This window comes from Mercenaria mercenaria, chromosome 2 (assembly GCF_021730395.1).
Source record: "Mercenaria mercenaria strain notata chromosome 2, MADL_Memer_1, whole genome shotgun sequence".
NCBI classification, from domain to species: Eukaryota; Metazoa; Mollusca; class Bivalvia; order Venerida; family Veneridae; genus Mercenaria; species Mercenaria mercenaria.
Genome location: NC_069362.1, coordinates 38,712,675 through 38,731,691, shown reverse-complemented (window position 1 = coordinate 38,731,691; position 19,017 = coordinate 38,712,675). Strand labels below are relative to the sequence as shown.

General features: G+C 37.1%; 2 protein-coding genes across 4 annotated transcripts in view; one reads left to right on the top strand and one right to left on the bottom strand.

Moving 5' to 3' along the window:
- LOC123563769 (radical S-adenosyl methionine domain-containing protein 1, mitochondrial-like) overlaps window positions 1-19,017 on the bottom strand; it is an 82,205-nt gene that overhangs the window by 54,591 nt on the left and 8,597 nt on the right. For 2 of the 3 annotated variants that reach the window (XM_053535681.1, XM_053535676.1), the window contains exons 2-6: window positions 17,136-17,339; window positions 16,631-16,683; window positions 14,926-15,032; window positions 9,800-9,932; window positions 7,004-7,049 (exon numbers count right to left, since the gene is read on the bottom strand). In XM_053535681.1, the coding sequence (XP_053391656.1) occupies window positions 7,004-7,049; window positions 9,800-9,932; window positions 14,926-15,032; window positions 16,631-16,683; window positions 17,136-17,303 (507 nt within the window). In that variant the 5' untranslated portion in view covers window positions 17,304-17,339. Of the gene's footprint in view, window positions 1-7,003; window positions 7,050-9,799; window positions 9,933-14,925; window positions 15,033-16,630; window positions 16,684-17,135; window positions 17,340-17,491; window positions 17,591-19,017 lie in introns of those variants that run through there. The other variant, XM_053535687.1, reaches the window with a different exon arrangement.
- On the top strand, window positions 888-4,460 carry LOC123563768 (uncharacterized). The gene is made up of 2 exons (XM_045338885.2): window positions 888-1,104; window positions 1,661-4,460. The coding sequence occupies exon 2, from the start codon at window positions 1,662-1,664 to the stop codon at window positions 3,327-3,329; it is 1,668 nt and encodes a 555-aa protein (XP_045194820.2). The 5' UTR covers window positions 888-1,104; window position 1,661; the 3' UTR covers window positions 3,330-4,460.

Below are 19,017 nucleotides of genomic sequence, written 5' to 3'. Positions count from 1 at the left end.
GACAGTAAGTTTTAAGATCGGTGTGCAAAACTGTACATGTCATCAAAATTTTAAGGCTGTATCTTAAAAAACAAGAAAGTAGGTCAGTAAGTCAAGGTCACAGTCAAGTGACCCCCTAATTGCTTGGGGTCATCAGGTATTTATAATTAAACAGTCTAGGAAATATGATCTGATAATTTTTGAAGTATATATTCCTATATAACTCATATAACAAGTGACCCCCAAGGCAGGGCCTCTTTTCACCCCAGGGTCATAATTTGAACAATCTTATTAGAGATGCACTAGGCAATGCTACATACAAAATATCATAGGCCTAGGCCTTGAACTTTCAGACAAGAAGATTCTTATTTTTTTCCGCTATATAATTCTATGTTAAATTTGGGACCCCCAGGACAGGGCCTCTATTCATCCCAGGGGCATAATTTGAACAATTTTGGTAGAGGACCACAAGGCAATGCTTCATACAAAATATCAAAGGCCTAGGTCTTGTGGTTTTAGACAAGAGGATTTTTAAAGTTTTTTCCTATAAAAGTCTATGTAAAACCTGTGACATCCAGGCGGGGCCTCTTTTCACCCCAGGGGCATAATTTGAACAATCTTCATAGAGTACCATTAGATGATGTCACATGCCAAATATCAAGGCTCTACGCCTTGCGGTTATGGACAAGAAGATTTTTAAAGTTTTTCGTTTCGGTTTCCATGGCAACCAGAGTTCTGTATGGAATTCAATTCTTTGAACAATTTTGAAAGGGGACCACCCATGGATTATTCCTGTGAAGTTTGGTGTAAATCTGCCCAGTGGTTTTCAAGAAGAAGATTTTTTTAGAAATTGTTGACGGATGCAAGATGCACAGCGCATGACGGACGACGGACGACTGACGACAGACAACGGACATTGAGCAATCTGAAAAGCTCACCATGAGCCTTTGGCTCAGGTGAGCTAAAAAGGGAAAAAAAATCAGATGCGGAAATAAAAAAAAAAAAAGAGACAGGGAAATAATAAAAAAAAATCAACAACAGAATAAGAAGTACCAGCAAAAACTCCATAACTTATAAAAGAGAAAGTACTATGATATTGTAATTGCTGTGAATTCATCCAAACATGTAAGTATGAACAACTTTTAATTAAATTTTATCCAGTTAAATCATATTCCAATAACAGTGATTGCAAGTTTATGATTAAATCTTTATTTTTATAGAAGTATTATGCACAAATATACAATAAGATAATTTTTCCTGGTATGACCTTTTTCATTATTACAATGTTGTTAGATACTGTTTGTCAATAAAAATCACATTATCAAGTTTTCACTATATTAAAAGTATTGCTAGTAAATGACTAAAAGAGTCTAAATTGAATTATTTCTTTGACATTAAATTCATAACAACTTATATGTTTTCATTTTCTAACGGTTTTTATTTTCAATTTTAAAAATTCTTTTTACATGTATGTAGAGGAGACAACAAAAATATCAGAAATATGCCAAAACAATCAATTACCTGATTTAACTAAAAAATGCAAGAAATATTAACTTTTTTACTGGTACAAAATTCATAAACTTATTATATACTGAAATTGAACTTTGTTTTCACTGCACTAGACTTGTTGAATGCCTTAATGACATTTTTGCTGAAGGTGAATTACATTCATTTCTTGCAGAATGTATCATGTTCCTGACTACCAACAGAACCTGTCTCTGAGACTGTCTGAGGTCCTTGATGATATTGGAGTTAGTGAGGAAATGGTGCTCAAGAGGAGAAGGTCAGTCCTACTGGAAGAAACTATGTTGACAATTACACGCATGTCTATATCCAATCATTCCATGAACATTTTTGGCAGTTCTTGTGAGGGCACAACAACAGTAGGACTTAATTCAGATACAGACTTTCTATGCTGTGTACATGATTTTAATGTGATACAGGACTATGCAGACTGGAAACATGGCTTCACTAATCTACTGATGATCCAGGATAATACTACATCACCTGGTTACTGTCTTCTACAACAGATCAGAGATGATGTACCTCTTCCTGCTACACATGTTTTAGATGAGGACCATGTCAGAGATGCAAGTGGGAGGGTGTTGCTAAAGAATACTTTATATAGAGATGTTATGCCTGCAGATGCTGTACAACATGGTCCATCATGGGCTAGAGAGGGAGACCCTGGATTTGCAGATGCTGACTATGTTTTTGCCTTCCATTGTAATTCATGGCCCTATGAAGCAAGACCCTGGTTAGACAGACAAGGAATAGGAAGTTGGCCCACTGCAGACATGAAGAGATTTGCAGTAAATAATGGATGTTTTGTTGTTCCCGTGGGAAGTAAAGTCAGCCAGAATCCAGAGCTTGAATGGAGAATTTCTACTTCACAAGCAGAGAGATGTTTAATGTTTAGTTTAAACATTACACAAATACGCTGTTATGTATTGATGAAAATGATTCTGAAAACATTTCTTCAACATGCTGGTGAAGGTCACATTACAAGTTTTATGTGTAAAACTGTTCTGTTACATTGTATTGAAAAAACACATTCAAACGCATGGCAGGAAAATAATTTATTTACATGTTTATCATGTTGTTTACATGTACTATACAAGTGTTTACAACAAGAAAACTGCCCACATTTCATTACACCTGGAAACAACCTGATGGCAGGACAGTTTTCAGCTGAAGTCAAAGCTCTGTTGCTAGAAAGGCTCTTTCACTTAATACAAAGTGATGGTCAAGCATTGCTTGAGGTTCAAATTGATGAACTTGGTCTAAGATTACAGATCAAACTGAGCAGGTTATATCTGATACCAGAAAATATTCCATCTAAAAAGAAAAAATGTTTAGAAATTTCACTACCATTAATAGGAAACACAGTTTGCAGCATCACTCTGTGTATTAAAGAACTGTTAATAGCAACAATTCAAAACAGTCCTGTAACAACTGTACAGAACTTGCTCAATGTATTAGCATATTATAAGAGATGTTATACAGAAGGAAGTAAGTTAGAACAGAAAGCCAGCAGTCTCCTCACACCAATGGTCTGCTCAACATTGGGAACTACAATAGCTTCCATAAATATTCAGACAAACAACACTGTACCTCCAGAAGCACTAGACTGGTTAAGCGCAGGCCTGAATTCTGATGTTGCATCTAGTAGACTGAAACTTGCATCTGTGTTCTACAGTGTGGGGAATATGGTAGAAACGGAATTCATTTTAAGAAATACAGAGGGACATTATGGCTTTGGCATCACTGAGGCTTCATGTGGCTGCTGTTTAAACAAGGTATGTATACGTAAGCGGAATGTTTGCAGAAGCTGCATATCATCAAAATGAAGAAGCTGTAAGAAGGGTCTGTGCATTTTGTGTCAAATTTACTCCTGCTGAAATTCATTGTATTCCTCGGGAACTGCAGTATGAAATGTACCGATCAAATCAAGATGACTTGCAGTATAGAGATGAAGATAATGTCTCCTGGATGGATTGGGCAGTGGTAGACTCTCTGCCTTACCTCTATTTCCTACAATACAAGACCTACAGACACCTTCAGAGATTTGATGATCAGCATCAAGCACTTGCTAATCTTGCTAGAACAACTGAAACAGAGGAAAACCTTTATCACAGAGAAACAGCACTGAATCTACTTGGACAGTGCATGGAACAGGAGAACCAACCTAACAAAGCTTTACACTGCTACATGATGTCACTGAAGGTTAGAGAAAGAAATAATGTAGCAAAAGTCCACATCTGCAGACTTCTAGCAAACTATGTGTCAAATTTAAGATGACATTTTACATGTACTAGTATCAGCTTCACAACTCTTTCCTGCGTTTTCAACAGATACCCAAGGATAATAAAGACACATTCATCACCATCTAAGTTTGCATTTTACTTTAATGTTTTCCCTGCTAAATTTCTATAATGGACTGGTCCATCATTTGATTTAAGCAATACCATTTATTATTCAATGGGGTGTTCACTTAAAAGTTTTTACTGACTGAACAGCAAACAGTGCAGACCATAATCAGGGATGTGCAGGCAAAATTTATATAACGAACCTTTCCATCTTCAATTTGGACAGTACCATAAACTGTCAAATTGGGTGCTTATCAAAAAGATACTAACTGAACAGCAAATAGTGCAGATATTGATCAGACTACATGGATGTGCAGGCTGATCAAGATCTGTACTGGTCGCAAAGGCAGAATCAATCGTGTCCAGCATGGTAAGGTTTAAGGGGAATATTTTAGTATACACCATGATCCAAATGGACCAGAAAATATAGCAGCAATGAGTCCAAGAATTAGGAGAATTTCCAGCTGCCACACTTTAATTAAGAGTTGTGATTAAGATGTTGTGATATTTGTTTTCTTTTGTAAATTTATGTTAAATAAATTATTTGAAAACTATGAAACAGTGTTTCTAAAAATTACAATGATGTTTTGTGGAGATGCAGTAATTGTTAACATGCCATAACCTAGAAAAACTGTTGTTTTTTTTTCTCAATTTACTGAGCAGTCTGTCACAGCTGATTTTCTTCTCTAACTGGCTACATGTTCAAATTTCTGGTTAGAACTGATTGGTTGACAAATTCAAGGACTACTTACAAACATACAGGTACAAACGGTCTGGTGCTTTGACTATACCTTGATTTGATACTGATTTTATCTTCCATATGGACTTGGTTTAATTACAAGAAAAATGAACTATTAGAGGACAGCAATGCTCGGCTATTTATAGATTGTTCACAAGGTCTTATGATATAAGCTAGTGATCGAACTTTTGGCTTCAGATAACCCAGTTTCAAACAAGACCAAGCTTTCATAGAAAGACAAATATTCTGAGAATCCAAGAAAACCAGGTAGAAATTGTGCTTTAGGTGTGTTTACAAGTCCTTTTAATTATTTGACCTAGCTTTTGACCTCAGAAAATGCAGTTTCAGACTGAACTAGATTTCATGAAGAAAAACCAGTTTTTTCATATATATCTGGTAGAAAATATATTTATTCATTTTGTTGGATTTAACGTTGCACCGACACAATTATAGGTCATATGGCAACTTTCCAGCTTTGATGGTGAAGGAAGACCCCAGGCTTTGTGCATTATTTCATCACAAGCGGGCACCTGGGTAGAACCACTGACCTTCCGTAAGCCAGCGGGATGGCTTCCTCACATGAAGAATTCAACGCCCCGAGTGAGGCTCGAACCCACATCGTGAAGGGCAAGTGATTTGAAGTCAGCGACCTTAACCACTCTGCCACGGAAGTCCCCCAGGTAGAAAATATAGCAATTAAAACAATCTTAATAAGGTTTTTCTATGATCTGAACCAAAGACCTAGTTTCTTATCCCAGATTACCTAATTCTGAACTTCTAGATTACATAAAGACAAACATTCTGAAGAGGTTTAATGTAGATCAAGTAGAAAATGAGTTCAAAGTTTTTTCTATGATTTGGTCTGATGTCCTGGTTTATTAACCCAGACAATACAGTTTCAAATCTGGCCTAGAAAAAAACATTCTGACATGGTTTCATGAGGATCAAATTCAAAATATGGCATCTTGATTGTTAACAAAGTTTTTCTATGATTTCATTTAGTGACCTAGATTGTGTTCCCAGTTGACCCAGCGTCTGAAACAACCTAGATTTCATAAAAACAAACATCCTGACAAAGTTTTCAGATCAATTCCGACTACTGGTTACTGAGATACCAGCTTGAAAACAATATATATTAATTTGAAAAAGGGGCATAACTTTCTTACAAAGCAAAACAGCTTGATGGAATATGTGCACTGCATGTTAAATTAACAAAGTGGAAAAATGGGTGAAGTTTCTTTTTTTTTGTTGGGTTTAACGTTGCATTGACACAATCATAGGTCATATGGTGAATTTCCAGCTTTGATGGTGGAGGAAGACCCCATGTGCCCCTCCTGAGCGGGCACCTGGGTAGAACCACCGACCTTCCACAACCCAGCTGGCTGGATGGCTTCCTCGCATGAAGAATTCAACACCCCAAGTGAGGCTCGAACCTACATCAGTGAAGAGCAAGTGATTTGAAGTCAGCGCCCTTAACCATTCGGCCAACGAGGACCCCAGTGAAGTTTCAATTTGTTCCCATAGGTGGTTACTTATGTACAAGCTTACAAACCAATTGGATGTTGACAAACAAAAATGAGCCAGTGCAATCGCTCAAAACTGTTCTTTGAATAGCCAAGCTAAAAATACTTTAGTTTTTGAGCAGGCATTGTAAATTTTGGATGATTTTTCTGGAGCTAAGGGAAATAACTCTAAATATACTGGTAAGAACTAGCTGATAATTAATTGTAGCCATGTTTTTTGACGAATCAGACTAATCTGAATTGGTAGACGGTCACACAAGGACCATTTGTGTGAAATTATTTTTAAATCGGAGCAGCAGTTTCTTACAAGAACACTTTTAAAATTTCCACCATACATATATGGGGAAAAGCGACATTGCCACATGGCAATGTTTTCTGATAAATCAAAATAAGTTGGAAATCTTGATAGAGGATCACACAAGGACTGTTTCTGTGAAATTATTTTAAAATCAGGGCTAGCAGTTTCAAAAAGTAAGGACAATTTGCATGAAATTACATGAAAATCTGACCAGTGGTTTAGGAGATGTTGTTTGACTATTTTCCTATATTTAGCTCCTGCGGCCGCTATGTGCATTTTAACATTCTGAAAGAAGACCACGTAAGAAACATCAGGGCCAAGTTTCATCAACTTCCATCGAAATCATTTCAGAGATGTTGTTTAAAGTGTGGACAGACAGACGGACACTGGACAGATGCCTGACAGTAAGAGATCACAATAGTTCACACCTAGCACACAGACAACAGACACAACAAGATCACAATAGCTCAACTTTGACTTTCAGCAAGTTAAAATTCATCAATATTGCTTAAAAGATCTGCTATCTATATTCAGTCTCCCCCAGGATATAGTACTCTATATAATGTAATCATTGTTTTAAGTGAAAGAATCATACCTGAACACCAACAGATAGTCTGTTCACACCAACATGCTGAAAATCTCTGCAAAAAATAAATATGATAAAACTGATTTATATATAAAAATTGATAAAAATCAGGCCATTTTATTCAAGAATGCAAAAAATACAAGCCAATAAATTATGTTTGGTTCAGTTATCATGTTCACTAAAGGAGATCAGTTAGGTGAGCATTAAACTTTTTTATTAGTCTGAGAAATGACAGTGTTCATTATTCATGATAATTGTTATGTTTTATATGGTTCTTTTATCTGTCTAAAAATAAATGAGCCACAACATGAGAAAACCAACATTTGAGCCACATCGTAAGAAAACCAACATTTGCAACCAGCAAGGATCCAGATCGAGTCACACCATGAGAAAACCAACATTTGCATTCAGCATGGATCCAGACCAGCCTGCGCATCAGGATCAATAATTTTCTCTTTCAAACCCTACTGCAATCAGAGAAACCATAAGGGAACAGTATGGATCCTGACCAGACTGCACAGATGTGCAGGCTGGTCTGGATCCAAGATTGTCGCAAATGCACTATGTTGGTTTTCTCGTGGTACTAATCAAATAGATCTCTCCTACCTCTGTATGTAGCTCATCATAATGCTGAACAAGTAACATGAATCTATCCCTATCATTTTAGGACTTACAGAAGGATCACAATTTTTTGTACAAGGTAGTAAGATGAGAGATGTTTTAACCCTTACCCTGTTACATTTCTTTCATAAACTTCTCAGTCTTCCAATTTTTTACAGTACCATTAACTGTTAAAAGGGGTATTTACCAAAAATATACTCGCTGAATGGCAAACAGTGGATGTGCAGATCATGATCAGACTACATGGATGTGCAGGCTGATCATGATCTGCACTGACTGCAAAGGCAGAATCAATCATGTCCAGCATGGTAAGGGTAATTTCAACTAATCATATAGGGCTTTATCTTAGCTTATATAGATATGTCATTATATAAAATTCTCTCTAAGGTTTCCACAACTGCTTCAGAAATCAATATAGAGATTGCAACTGTGGTTGCTGATATATAAATGTCAGAATGTCTGATATCTAAAATACGCCTGCAAGTTTCTGATCTGATTACTTTTTTTCTAAGCTACCATCACACATGACAAAGTTCAGTCAAAAATCTTCTGTACTTGTTGCCCCATGTAATATTTACACAGGCAGACGAAATTTCAGCTTGATTTGCTCAATTTGTACTAAATCCTAATTCATTCAATTTACAGATTGAACAAGAGCTGTCACTAATGGTGACAAATGCCGCCACAGCTACCTGACCTTTGACCTGGTGACCCCAAAGTCAGTAGGGGTGGTGTACTCAATAAGTACTATTAGCATGTGAAGTTTGAAGGTCCTGGATGAAGTAGTTATCATGTAAAGTGCCTTCATGCAAAAAGTTAACGTTGGCCCCTGTGACCTTGACTTTTGACCTGATGACCCCAATGTCAGTAGGGTTGGTGTACTCATAAAGTACTATCAGCACGTAAAGTTTGAAGGTCCTGGGTGAAGTGGTTCGCGAGTAAAGTGCCTTCATGCAAAAAGTTAACATTGGCCCCTGTGACCTTTGACCTGGTGACCCCGAAGTCAGTATGGGTGGTGTACTCAATAAGTACTATTAGCATGTGAAGTTTGAAGGTCCTGGATGAAGTAGTTATCATGTAAAGTGCCTTCATGCAAAAAGTTAACGTTGGCCCCTGTGACCTTGACCTTTGACCTGATGACCCCAATGTCAGTAGGGTTGGTGTACTCATAAAGTACTATCAGCATGTGAAGTTTGAAGGTCCTGGGTGTAGTGGTTCGCGAGCAAAGCACCTTCATGCAAAAAATTAACGTTGGCCCCTGTGACCTTGACCTTTGACCTGGTGACCCCGAAGTCAGTAGGGGTGGTGTACTCAATAAGTACTATCAGCATGTGAAGTTTGGAGGTCCTGGTTGCAGTGGTTCGCAAGTAAAGTGCCTTCATGCAAAAAGTTAATGTTGGCCCCTGTGACCTTGACCTTTGACCTGGTGACCCCGAAGTCAGTAGGGGTGGTGTACTCAATAAGTACTACCAGCAAGTGAAGTTTGAAGGTCCTGGGTGCAGTGGTTCACGAGTAAAGTGCCTACATTCAAAAAGTTAACGTTGACCCCTGTGACCTTGACCTTTGACCTGGTGATTCCGAAGTCAGTAGGGGTGGTTACTCAATAAGTACTATCAGCACTTGAGGTTTGAAGGTCCTGGATGCAGTGGTTCGTGAGTAAAGTGCCTTCATGCAAAAAGTTAACGTTGGCCACTATGACCTTGACCTTTGACCTAGCGACCCCAAAGTCAGTAGGCGTGGTGTACTCAATAAGTACTATCAGCATGTGAAGTTTGGAGGTCCTGGTTGCAGTGGTTCGCGAAAGTGCCTTCATGCAAAAAGTTAAAGTTGGCCCCAGTGACCTTGACCTTTGACCTGGTGACCCCAAAGTCAGTAGGTGTGGTGTACTCAGTAAGTACTATCAGCAAATGAAGTTTGAAGGTCCTGGGTGCAGTGGTTCGCGAGTAAAGTGCCTTCATGCAAAAAGTTAACGTTGTGATGTACGAACTAACTAACGGACGGACAGATGAAAACTAATATGCCTCCCTTCCGGGGCATAAAAATGAAAGTTAACATTCATTTCATCATTATAGGATGAATTTAACTGAACACTTTTGTATTTTATAAGTTTCTATGGACAGAAAAAGGAGGACTTTGTCCACATAAGTAATTACTGGATGTCTTACATCCTACATGTGTTCATACTTGAGCTTGCCTATCGCTAAATGTGTTGGATTGGCTTCCAGTGTGACCTCTGACCCCTCTGTGAAAGTCACATGATCTGCGACTGTGTCAATAACCTTTCCCACTGTACTAGGCAGAGCGAGACTAGGAGTACCTGAAATTGTTAAAGGTCGAACAAATTAAACAACATACTACTTCAAGTTAAACAAAATAAAACCATTATAATAAAATTTGAGCCGTACCATGAGAAAATCAACATAGCGGCTTTGCGACCAGCATAGATCCAGACCAGCCTGTGCATCTGCGCATTCTGGTCAGGATTCATGCTGTTCGCTTTCAAAGCCTATTGGAATTAGAGAAACTGTTAGCGAACAGCATGGATCCTGATCAGACTGCGCGGATGTGCAGGCTGGTCTGGATCCATGCTGGTCACAAACCCACTATGTTGGTTTTCTCATGGCATGGCTCATATAAACACCTATCACATAATACAGGCCTCACAGCAGGGTACGATAACAAGAGCTGTCGGATGATAGCACGCTCGACTATTCGAAGAATTGATTGAAGAATGGGGTCAAAAAATTACCACAGATATTCAAACAAAAGAAAACAAGAGGACCATGATGGTCCTGAATCGCTCACCTGTCCCAACATGACCCAGTTTTGAACTGAGTATGACGTCGGTTTTTTTCTATTATTTGACATAGTGACCTAGTTTTTGAGCTCATGTGACCCAGTTTTGAACCTGACCTAGATATCATCAAGATGAACATTCAGACCAACTTTCATACAGATCCCATGAAAAATATGGCCTCTAGAGACGTCACAAGGTTTTTCTATTATTTGACCTACTGACCTAGTTTTTGATGGCACATAACCCAGTTTCGAACTTGACCTAGATATCATCAAGGTGAACATTCTGACCAATTTTCATGAAGATCTTGTGAAAAATATGGCTTCTAGAGAGGTCACAAGGTTTTTCTATTTTTAGACCTACTGACCTAGTTTTTAACCACAGTTGACCCAGTTTTGAACTTGGCCTAGATATCATCAAGATGGACATTCAGACCAAGTTTCATACAGATCCCATGAAAAATATGGCCTCTAGAGAGGTCACAAGGTTTTTTCATTATTTGACCTACTGACCTAGTTATTGATGGCACGTAAACCAGTTTCAAACTTGACCTAGATATCATCAAGGTGAACATTCTGACCAATTTTCATGAAGATCCATTCAAAAGTATGACCTCTAGAGAGGTCACAAGGTTTTTCTATTTTTAGACCTAATGACCTAGTTTTTGACCGCAGCTGACCCAGTTTCAAACTTGACCTAGATATCATCAAGATGAACATTCAGACCAACTTTCATACAGATCCCATGAAAAATATGGCCTCTAGAGAGGTCACAAGGTTTTTCTATTATTTGACCTACTGACCTAGTTTTTGATGGCACGTGACCCAGTTTCGAACTTGACCTAGATATCATCAAGATGAACATTCTGACCAATTTTCATGAAGATCTTGTGAAAAATATGGCCTCTAGAGAGGTCACAAGGTTTTTCTATTATTTGACCTACTGACCTAGTTTTTGAAGGCACGTGACCCAGTTTCGAACTTGATCTAGATATCATCAAGGTGAACATACTGACCAATTTTCATGAAGATCTTGTGCAAAATATGGCCTCTAGAGAGGTCACAAGGTTTTTCTATTTTTAGATCTACTGACCTTGTTTTTGACCGCACGTGACCCAGTTTCGAACTTGACCTAGATATCATCCAGATGAACATTCTGACCAATTTTCATAAAGATCCCATGAAAAATGTGACCTCTAGAGAGGTCACAAGCAAAAGTTTACGCACGGACGGACGGACGGACGACGGACGCTGCGCGATCACAAAAGCTCACACTGTCACTTTGTGACATGTGAGCTAAAAATATTAGACAAACAATTTTCCTGTATTTGTGGATTTCGATAAGTCTTGCACTAAATGGCAATGTGTGAACCAAATTCAAAGTCCAAAAAGGGCCATAATTCAGCCAAAATAGTTGTCAAAGTTATGTACTCTTGCCTACAGATTAAAATCATAATGATAAACAAGTGTTCAAAGTTTAAAAGCAATCTGTCAAACAGTTTTGACAAAACATGGACTTGTATGAAAACAGAACAAATTTCCAAGTTCAAAAAGGACCATAATTCAGCCAAAATAGATGACAGAGTTATGTTCTCTTTCCTACAGATAGAGACTATTATACTGAACATGTGATAAAAGTTTAAAAGCCATATGTCAAACACTTTACACAAAATATTAACTGGTACGAAAAACTTAACCCAGACTTCTAAGTCAAAAGGGGCCATAATTCAGCCAAAATCCTTGATGGAGTTATGTACTCTTGCCTATAACTGGACATGGTGATGGTAAACAGGTGTTGAAAGTTTCAAAGCTTTATCTCAAAAGACTTTGTCAAAATATGAACTGGTACGAAAAACTTAACCAAGATTTCTAAGTCAAAAAGGGCCATAATTCAGCCAAAATCCTTGATGGAGTTATGTGCTCTTGCCTATAAATGGTCATGATGATGGTAAACAAGTGTTGAAAGTTTCAAAACTATATCTCAAAAGACTTTGTCAAAATGTGGACTGGTACGAAAAACTTAACCAAGGTGTGATGCCGACGCCGTGGTGAGTAGGATAGCTCTACTTATTCTTCGAATAGTCGAGCTAAAAATGCATATGTTTTCTAAAGGCTGTTTTTGTAAAGATAAAGGTTATCTCAGGCATTTTTGGATGAAAATAAAGTTTAGATTTCTGATATTATTCCAGTTCAGTGCTGCATTAATACCTGCAATTTCTGAACAATCTAACCCTACTGTTTTCAATAGTATAAACCTTCCTAACTAAAGGGAAATAACTCGCCTACAGAAAGTAAATTGGTGAGTGAACATGGTCTGTCAAACTTAATCCTTTCTAAGGTATTTCAACACAATGGAAAAGTATCTATCTATGTAAAACTTGCAAAAATGAATAACATGGTCGTGCATCAAACTATCCTTAAATAGTTTTCTTTCACTTTTCGTATTTTTTAACATATGTCCAATACTGTGATGCATATATATATAGGCAGCTATTTGAGACATTTCTCTTCCCATCAGCAGCTTTATCAACATATTTCACATTTGAAAGAAAAATGCTGTTTGTATTAAAATTTTACTGAAGAAAATGTCACAATTTCCCCGGGACATTTCTTGATTTGACCTTTATATATTTGAGCCGTGCCATGAGAAAATCCGCGCAGTCTGGTCAGGATCCATGCTGTTCGCTAACAGTTTCTCTAATGGCAATAGATTTTGAAAGCGAACAGCATGGATCCTGACCAGACTGTTGTGGATGCGCAGGCTGGTTTGGATCCATGCTGGTCGCAAACCCACTATGCTGGTTTTCTCATGGCGTGGCTCATATATTTTTCTTTCTAAATGTTGATCACTGAACAATTAAAGCTATATCCAAATCAGTCTGCAGTAATTATGTATTCCATGAACCCAGGTAAATACTAGGGTCATGAGAGACTTAGACGGCTCACCTATGTTTCACAGCTCGAATAGATTTTGACAGCAAACAGCATGGATCCTGACCAGACTTGGTGGATGCGCAGGCAGACAGACAGGCTCAGATGAGCTAAAACTTGCATAGTTTGAAGGAGATATATGCATGTAATAAAATTTCAAAACTGTTGCCTCTATTTTCATTGAATATTTCATCCAGGATATTTTGTCCGGCTCCAAACACACATTTTTCCGAAAATGAATCTGCCTTTAGTTTTCAAGATTGTAAACTTTGATGCAGTTGAGAGCGCCTATTTAGACTTTATAGTTTTAGTTCCATTATGCATAAATTGTACCCTATTCATCTCAAGTTAAAGGCATGCTGTATCTATCCTAGACCATTATTGATCCCTATTGGCTCTCAGACCAAATACTGTAATAAATAAATCATTAATACTCGTGGGAGACTAATTTTTGTGGATTTCGTGATTGAGTTAATCCATGAAATTTAATCCCAACAAACAAGTAAAATTCCCATTAATTTGGCGTTCAAAAGTTGAATTCCTCAAATTTATATCTCCATGAAATTGCCATTTTGACCAAAACCACGAAAATTCATGCCCATGAAATTAAATCACTTTACAGTAGACGACATGGATTAAAATAATGGTATAGGAAAGACTACTGCATACTGAAAACAACAAGACTGAGAAAACATTATAGATCCCTTAATCCACCAGTCCATTCTTGAAATGTTAGGTTAAGGCTTTTAAAGGTTTCTCAGCAAAATTTAAGGTTTCAAAGGGATTTCACAAAATAAAAGTTTTAATACCATCTATAAAGGTTTTAAAGGCACCTTTAGCAGGCCTGCAAAATAAGATGATAACTGTTCTATTCAGAACTGTTTAATTGTGAATTGCCTTAATTCATCTTCGAGTGAAAGTGTATCAAAACTTGAACCCAAACCTCAAAGTAAAAAAGGGGCATAATTCATGAAATAATGGTGCAAGAGTCATATGATGCTGGTGATAAAGTGGAGCAACTATTTTGAGTTTGAATCAAAAACATTTGGTAATTACAGAGATCAAGTGAAAATGCATCAAAACTTTAACATGAAATTCTTTGAAAAAGGCGCATAAGTAAAAAAAAATTACCAACATAAAGAGTTATGGCCAGTGAGTCTTATGGTGTGCGTGATGATAAAAAACATTTTATTTCTGAAGCATGTTTTTTGACAGATCAAAATAATTTGAGCAACTTTTGTAGAAGTTTAGATAAGGACTATGTGTGAAATAATTTCAAAATCAGACCAGCTGGTTAGGAGCAGTAATTGTTGTCATTTGAAGATTTTTCTACTTTTAGCTCTAGTGGCCCCTACAGTATGTGCAACCAAGCAAAACTATTTGAACAAGTTCAGTAGAGGACCAGATCAAGTTTCATCAAAATCCATTCAGTGGTTTTGGCCAAGATGTTGTTTGAAGAAATTCTCAATGAAGCACAGATGCAAGACCGACACTGCGTGATCACAACAGATCACCACGAGCGCATCATGCTCAGGTGAGCTAAAAAATTGATATATCTAAATCTTTATAGTATAAAAACTGACCTCCACCAAAGAAAATAGATTTAACCCTGGATACACCGCTCAACTGTAACAAGGTACTTGTCTCCTTAGCCAGGCAGTCTGCCATTCTTGTATGTTCAACTGATTTACTGAAATGTAAACATATTAGGCTTATCAAGATCAACAAGAGTTGTTCATAAAACACATGTGCCTCCTATGATTGCTTGCCCCATTTTCAGTCCCGTGATCATTATGACCTTGACCTCTGACCTTCCAAATTAATAAGGGTCGTCAAGTTCATAAGCCCAATAATGCTATCAAGTTTGAAGATACTGAGTCAAGTGGTTCTTAAGTTATCAAGTGCAAAACATTATCGTCATGTCCCTGTGACCTTGACCTTTGACCTATTAATACCAAAATCTATTGGATTCATCTACTTGCTTCTGCATTCAGCAGTTCTCAAGTTATTCAGCAACAAACCATTTTCATCATTTCATGTTTCAAATCCTTGTTACCTCAACCTTTGACTTACTGAGGGGTCATCTACTTCTTAAGCCCAATCATGCTATCAAGTTTGAAGGTTCTGGGTTGAGTGGTTCTCAAGTTATTTGATGGAAACCATTTTCAAGGTTCAGGCCCAGGTGACACTGACCTTGGACCAGCTGACCAAATAAAACCAAAAAAAAAAAACAAGAACATCAGTGATCTACTTTATAAGCCCAATTATGAGAAGCTGAAAAGTTTTGGTGAAGTGGTTCTTAAGTTATCAAGCAGAAACTGTTTTCAAGATCCAGGCCCCTTCAAGTTGTTGGGTGGAAACAGTTTTCAAGGTTCAGGTTATAGAACAATGTTCTCTGTTTATCCTGTTTTTCTCCCAACAGTACTTAAGTTATGCAACAATGTTCTCTGTTTATCCTGTTTTTCTCCCAACAGAACTTAAGTTATGCAACAATGTTCCCTGTTTATCCTGTTTTTCTCCCAACAGAACTTAAGTTATGCAACAATGTTCCCTGTTTATCCTGTTTTTCTCCCAACAGAACTTAAGTTATGCAACAATGTTCTCTGTTTATCCTGTTTTTCTCCCAACAGTACTTAAGTTATGCAACAATGTTCTCTGTTTATCCTGGTTTTCTTCCAACAGTACTTAAGTTATGCAACAATGTTCCCTGTTTACCCTGTTTTTCTCCCAACAGAACTTAAGTTATGCAACAATGTTCCCTGTTTATCCTGTTTTTCTCTCAACAGTCAACAGAACTTAAGTTATGCAACAATGTTCTCTGTTTATCCTGTTTTTCTCCCAACAGTGCATAAGTTATACAACAATGTTTAGCTAATGTTAGGTTACTGGATTCTGTACTGGTACATGTACATATTCTCCACAGGTAACAAACAACTTCTCAACACATTAGATCTCCCAATTCATAGTCAAAAACAACATTCACTTAGCCCACTTGCATTTAACTTTTGACCTCCCGATGCACAGTCAGAGAACATAAGCCTCACCCACTGGGATCGAACTTGTGGCCTACAGTTTAAGAACATAAGCCCAACCTTGTGGCCTACCAATCTATAGCCTATTGCTCTTCATACTAAGGCAGGTAAGTCTGATCATAAAAATGAACCGTCAAAACAAATCTTGGTACTGATTATTGAAGATACTGGATAAAGTATTTTTTCAGCTAAAAATGTTTACAGCATTTAACTATATACATATATTTTTATTCTAATGCAATCCATCATCACTTACCTTATGTATTTGTTGAAGTTACAATATGTACATCTCCTGGCACAATACGGCCACTGAAAAAAGAGAAATAAAAACTTAATTACCAATAAATAATTTTCAGCCTGAAAAGGTTAAGCTCCAAATAAAATATCCTTAGCATGCTGGACACAGCTGATTTTGCCTTTGCAACCAGTGTAGATCCTGACCTGTCTGCATATCTGTGCTGTACCATAAAGATATGTGCTGTACCAGGGTAGTATTCTTATATCTTTCTTTGCCTAAATTGAAAAATGGACAAGTTGATGCAGTGTATGGGTTAAACACTACAAAATATTTCTCAACAGTAGAGGAGTTCATGTAACATGCTTTAGATAAGTTACTCAAATTTAACATTCTTTTAATTTTACACTTTATGTAGGTTTCCACTGCCAGTGTTTTAGAAAAATGAATCCAATGTACTATTAAACCTTTAAACCTTTAATCAAACTCTTAAAGCCATACTTAAACATTCATTAAACACACTTACGTGTACATAAAGAGTAGCTTCATCATCTAAGGTATCTCTGAGGGCTTCTTTCATAACTTGCGATGATTTCCATCTTGAAGGACGCAAGGAGAATAAATTGTCCAACAAAACTCTTGCTCTCATTTTATGAAGAGCTGTACTCATCCTTTCTAATTCTGTGTTGACCATTCACGAGTACTCAGATTGTAAGTATAGAACCTCAAGCTGCAAAGAGAGAGAAACTGTACAATTACAATAATTTGCTTTAAGTAAAGCACATTGTCTCCCTTTATTCTGGATGGAAAGGACAATAATTATACTGTATAGCGGCTTATTTCTGCAACCAGAATGTTAAAAATCAAGTATTATTTTTTTACCCTGCACTATTGTTTTTCCACGCGTCCTTGCTGTATGATCCAGCCATCTGAAACCATATTTATGACATGGTGTTGAGTATTTCAAAGGGACTGGCCTCTAGATCATTCGACAACAACAAATGTTTTTTTCAGATATCTGGAAATAAATGCTAGGCCTAAAATAAAATATTGTTTGTTTCCCCATCCACGACCGACTCGAAAAAATCGGCGCGACCCGAAAAATTTTATCGCCGAAACCGAAATGATATTTTTTTTATTTGGTACGGAAAAACCTGGGACGAAAAATGCATATTTCGAATTAGTTTGAGTACGAAACCGATCTTTTGATCTGTATCGCATTGGCGCAAGTAAGTATTAGAACAGTCGGTGGTAAAAAGAAGCTTGGAGATGATATATCAAAAAATGGCGGAGCATTCAGTTTGCATCTCTGTAACTGTAAAAAATGGAAACAGAAATCGTTCGCTTGTTAACAAGAAAATTTGCAAGTTGTCCACGAAGTTGACAATGTGTGACATTGTTGACGAAGCTGTTAGTGATAGAGAAATTGATACCACAGTAAATGCAGCAATTGATAATAGCCAGTTTAGCGTAAAACTGTCCACCACCGAAAATAGTGAACCCTTTACTATTGACAATGAAGAACCTGCGACCTCCTCAAAACCCATTTATAATGCAAGGTCTGAGGTGCTCTACCATCTGAGTTATCCATCACATCTTTAATTGCAGTATGCAACCAAATACCTTATTGTTAACAGGCAAGAAGTGAAAGAAAAATATAATATGTGCTTCACAAGAATCACTTGGTCATTTTGCAGAAAGGCATTCAGATTGAATACATGTAAACTTGGTACCTATTTAAATTTTAGAGTGTTGGTATTCTCCTTGCAGTTATTCCTACAAATTTCAAAAAAAAATATTTTACCTACCCATACTTCACCTGCTTGGGTCGGGATGGGGAAACAAAGAATATTTTAAGTTTGGCCCTATAATTCTTAAGAAGGCTTTTATTTAAAACTTAATTCCTGACAAACCATAATGTTACAGAAACACATGATTTGCTGTTTTTACTACTTTTTATGATGAAAATCGAAAAGCATTTGTACTCCAGGTAAACTGTCTGGATTACAAATATCTATATTTTGATGTCATAATTCACTAAGTCAGCTATAATAGCGCTATATGTTAATGATTATGATGACGGTTAATTGTGTCTTTTTTACCGCGGCAGTCTGGGGTTCAATTCCCAACGCTAAAATCTTTTTTCTTTATTTGGATTTTTTAAAAATATTTATTAGAAACAAAAACTCATATTCTAATGTTCATAATATAACCAAACTTCAATTTGAAAGAATGATTATTTTTAGCCAAATCTGGAGGTCAGTGCCTTTTAATGAAACAAGGTAGAAATTTAACTGCTGTTGAGAAACGTAAACCCTGCATGATCTGATGCTGTGTTCACAAAACATTTTCAGTCTCAGCTGAGTTTGTCAATGAAACTTTGTCATTTGTATCTAAATAGCACGTTT

Coding starts and splice junctions, on each gene's coding strand:
- LOC123563768 (XM_045338885.2), top strand. CDS start 1,662: ATGTATCATGTTCCTGACTACCAACAGAACCTGTCTCTGAGACTGTCT.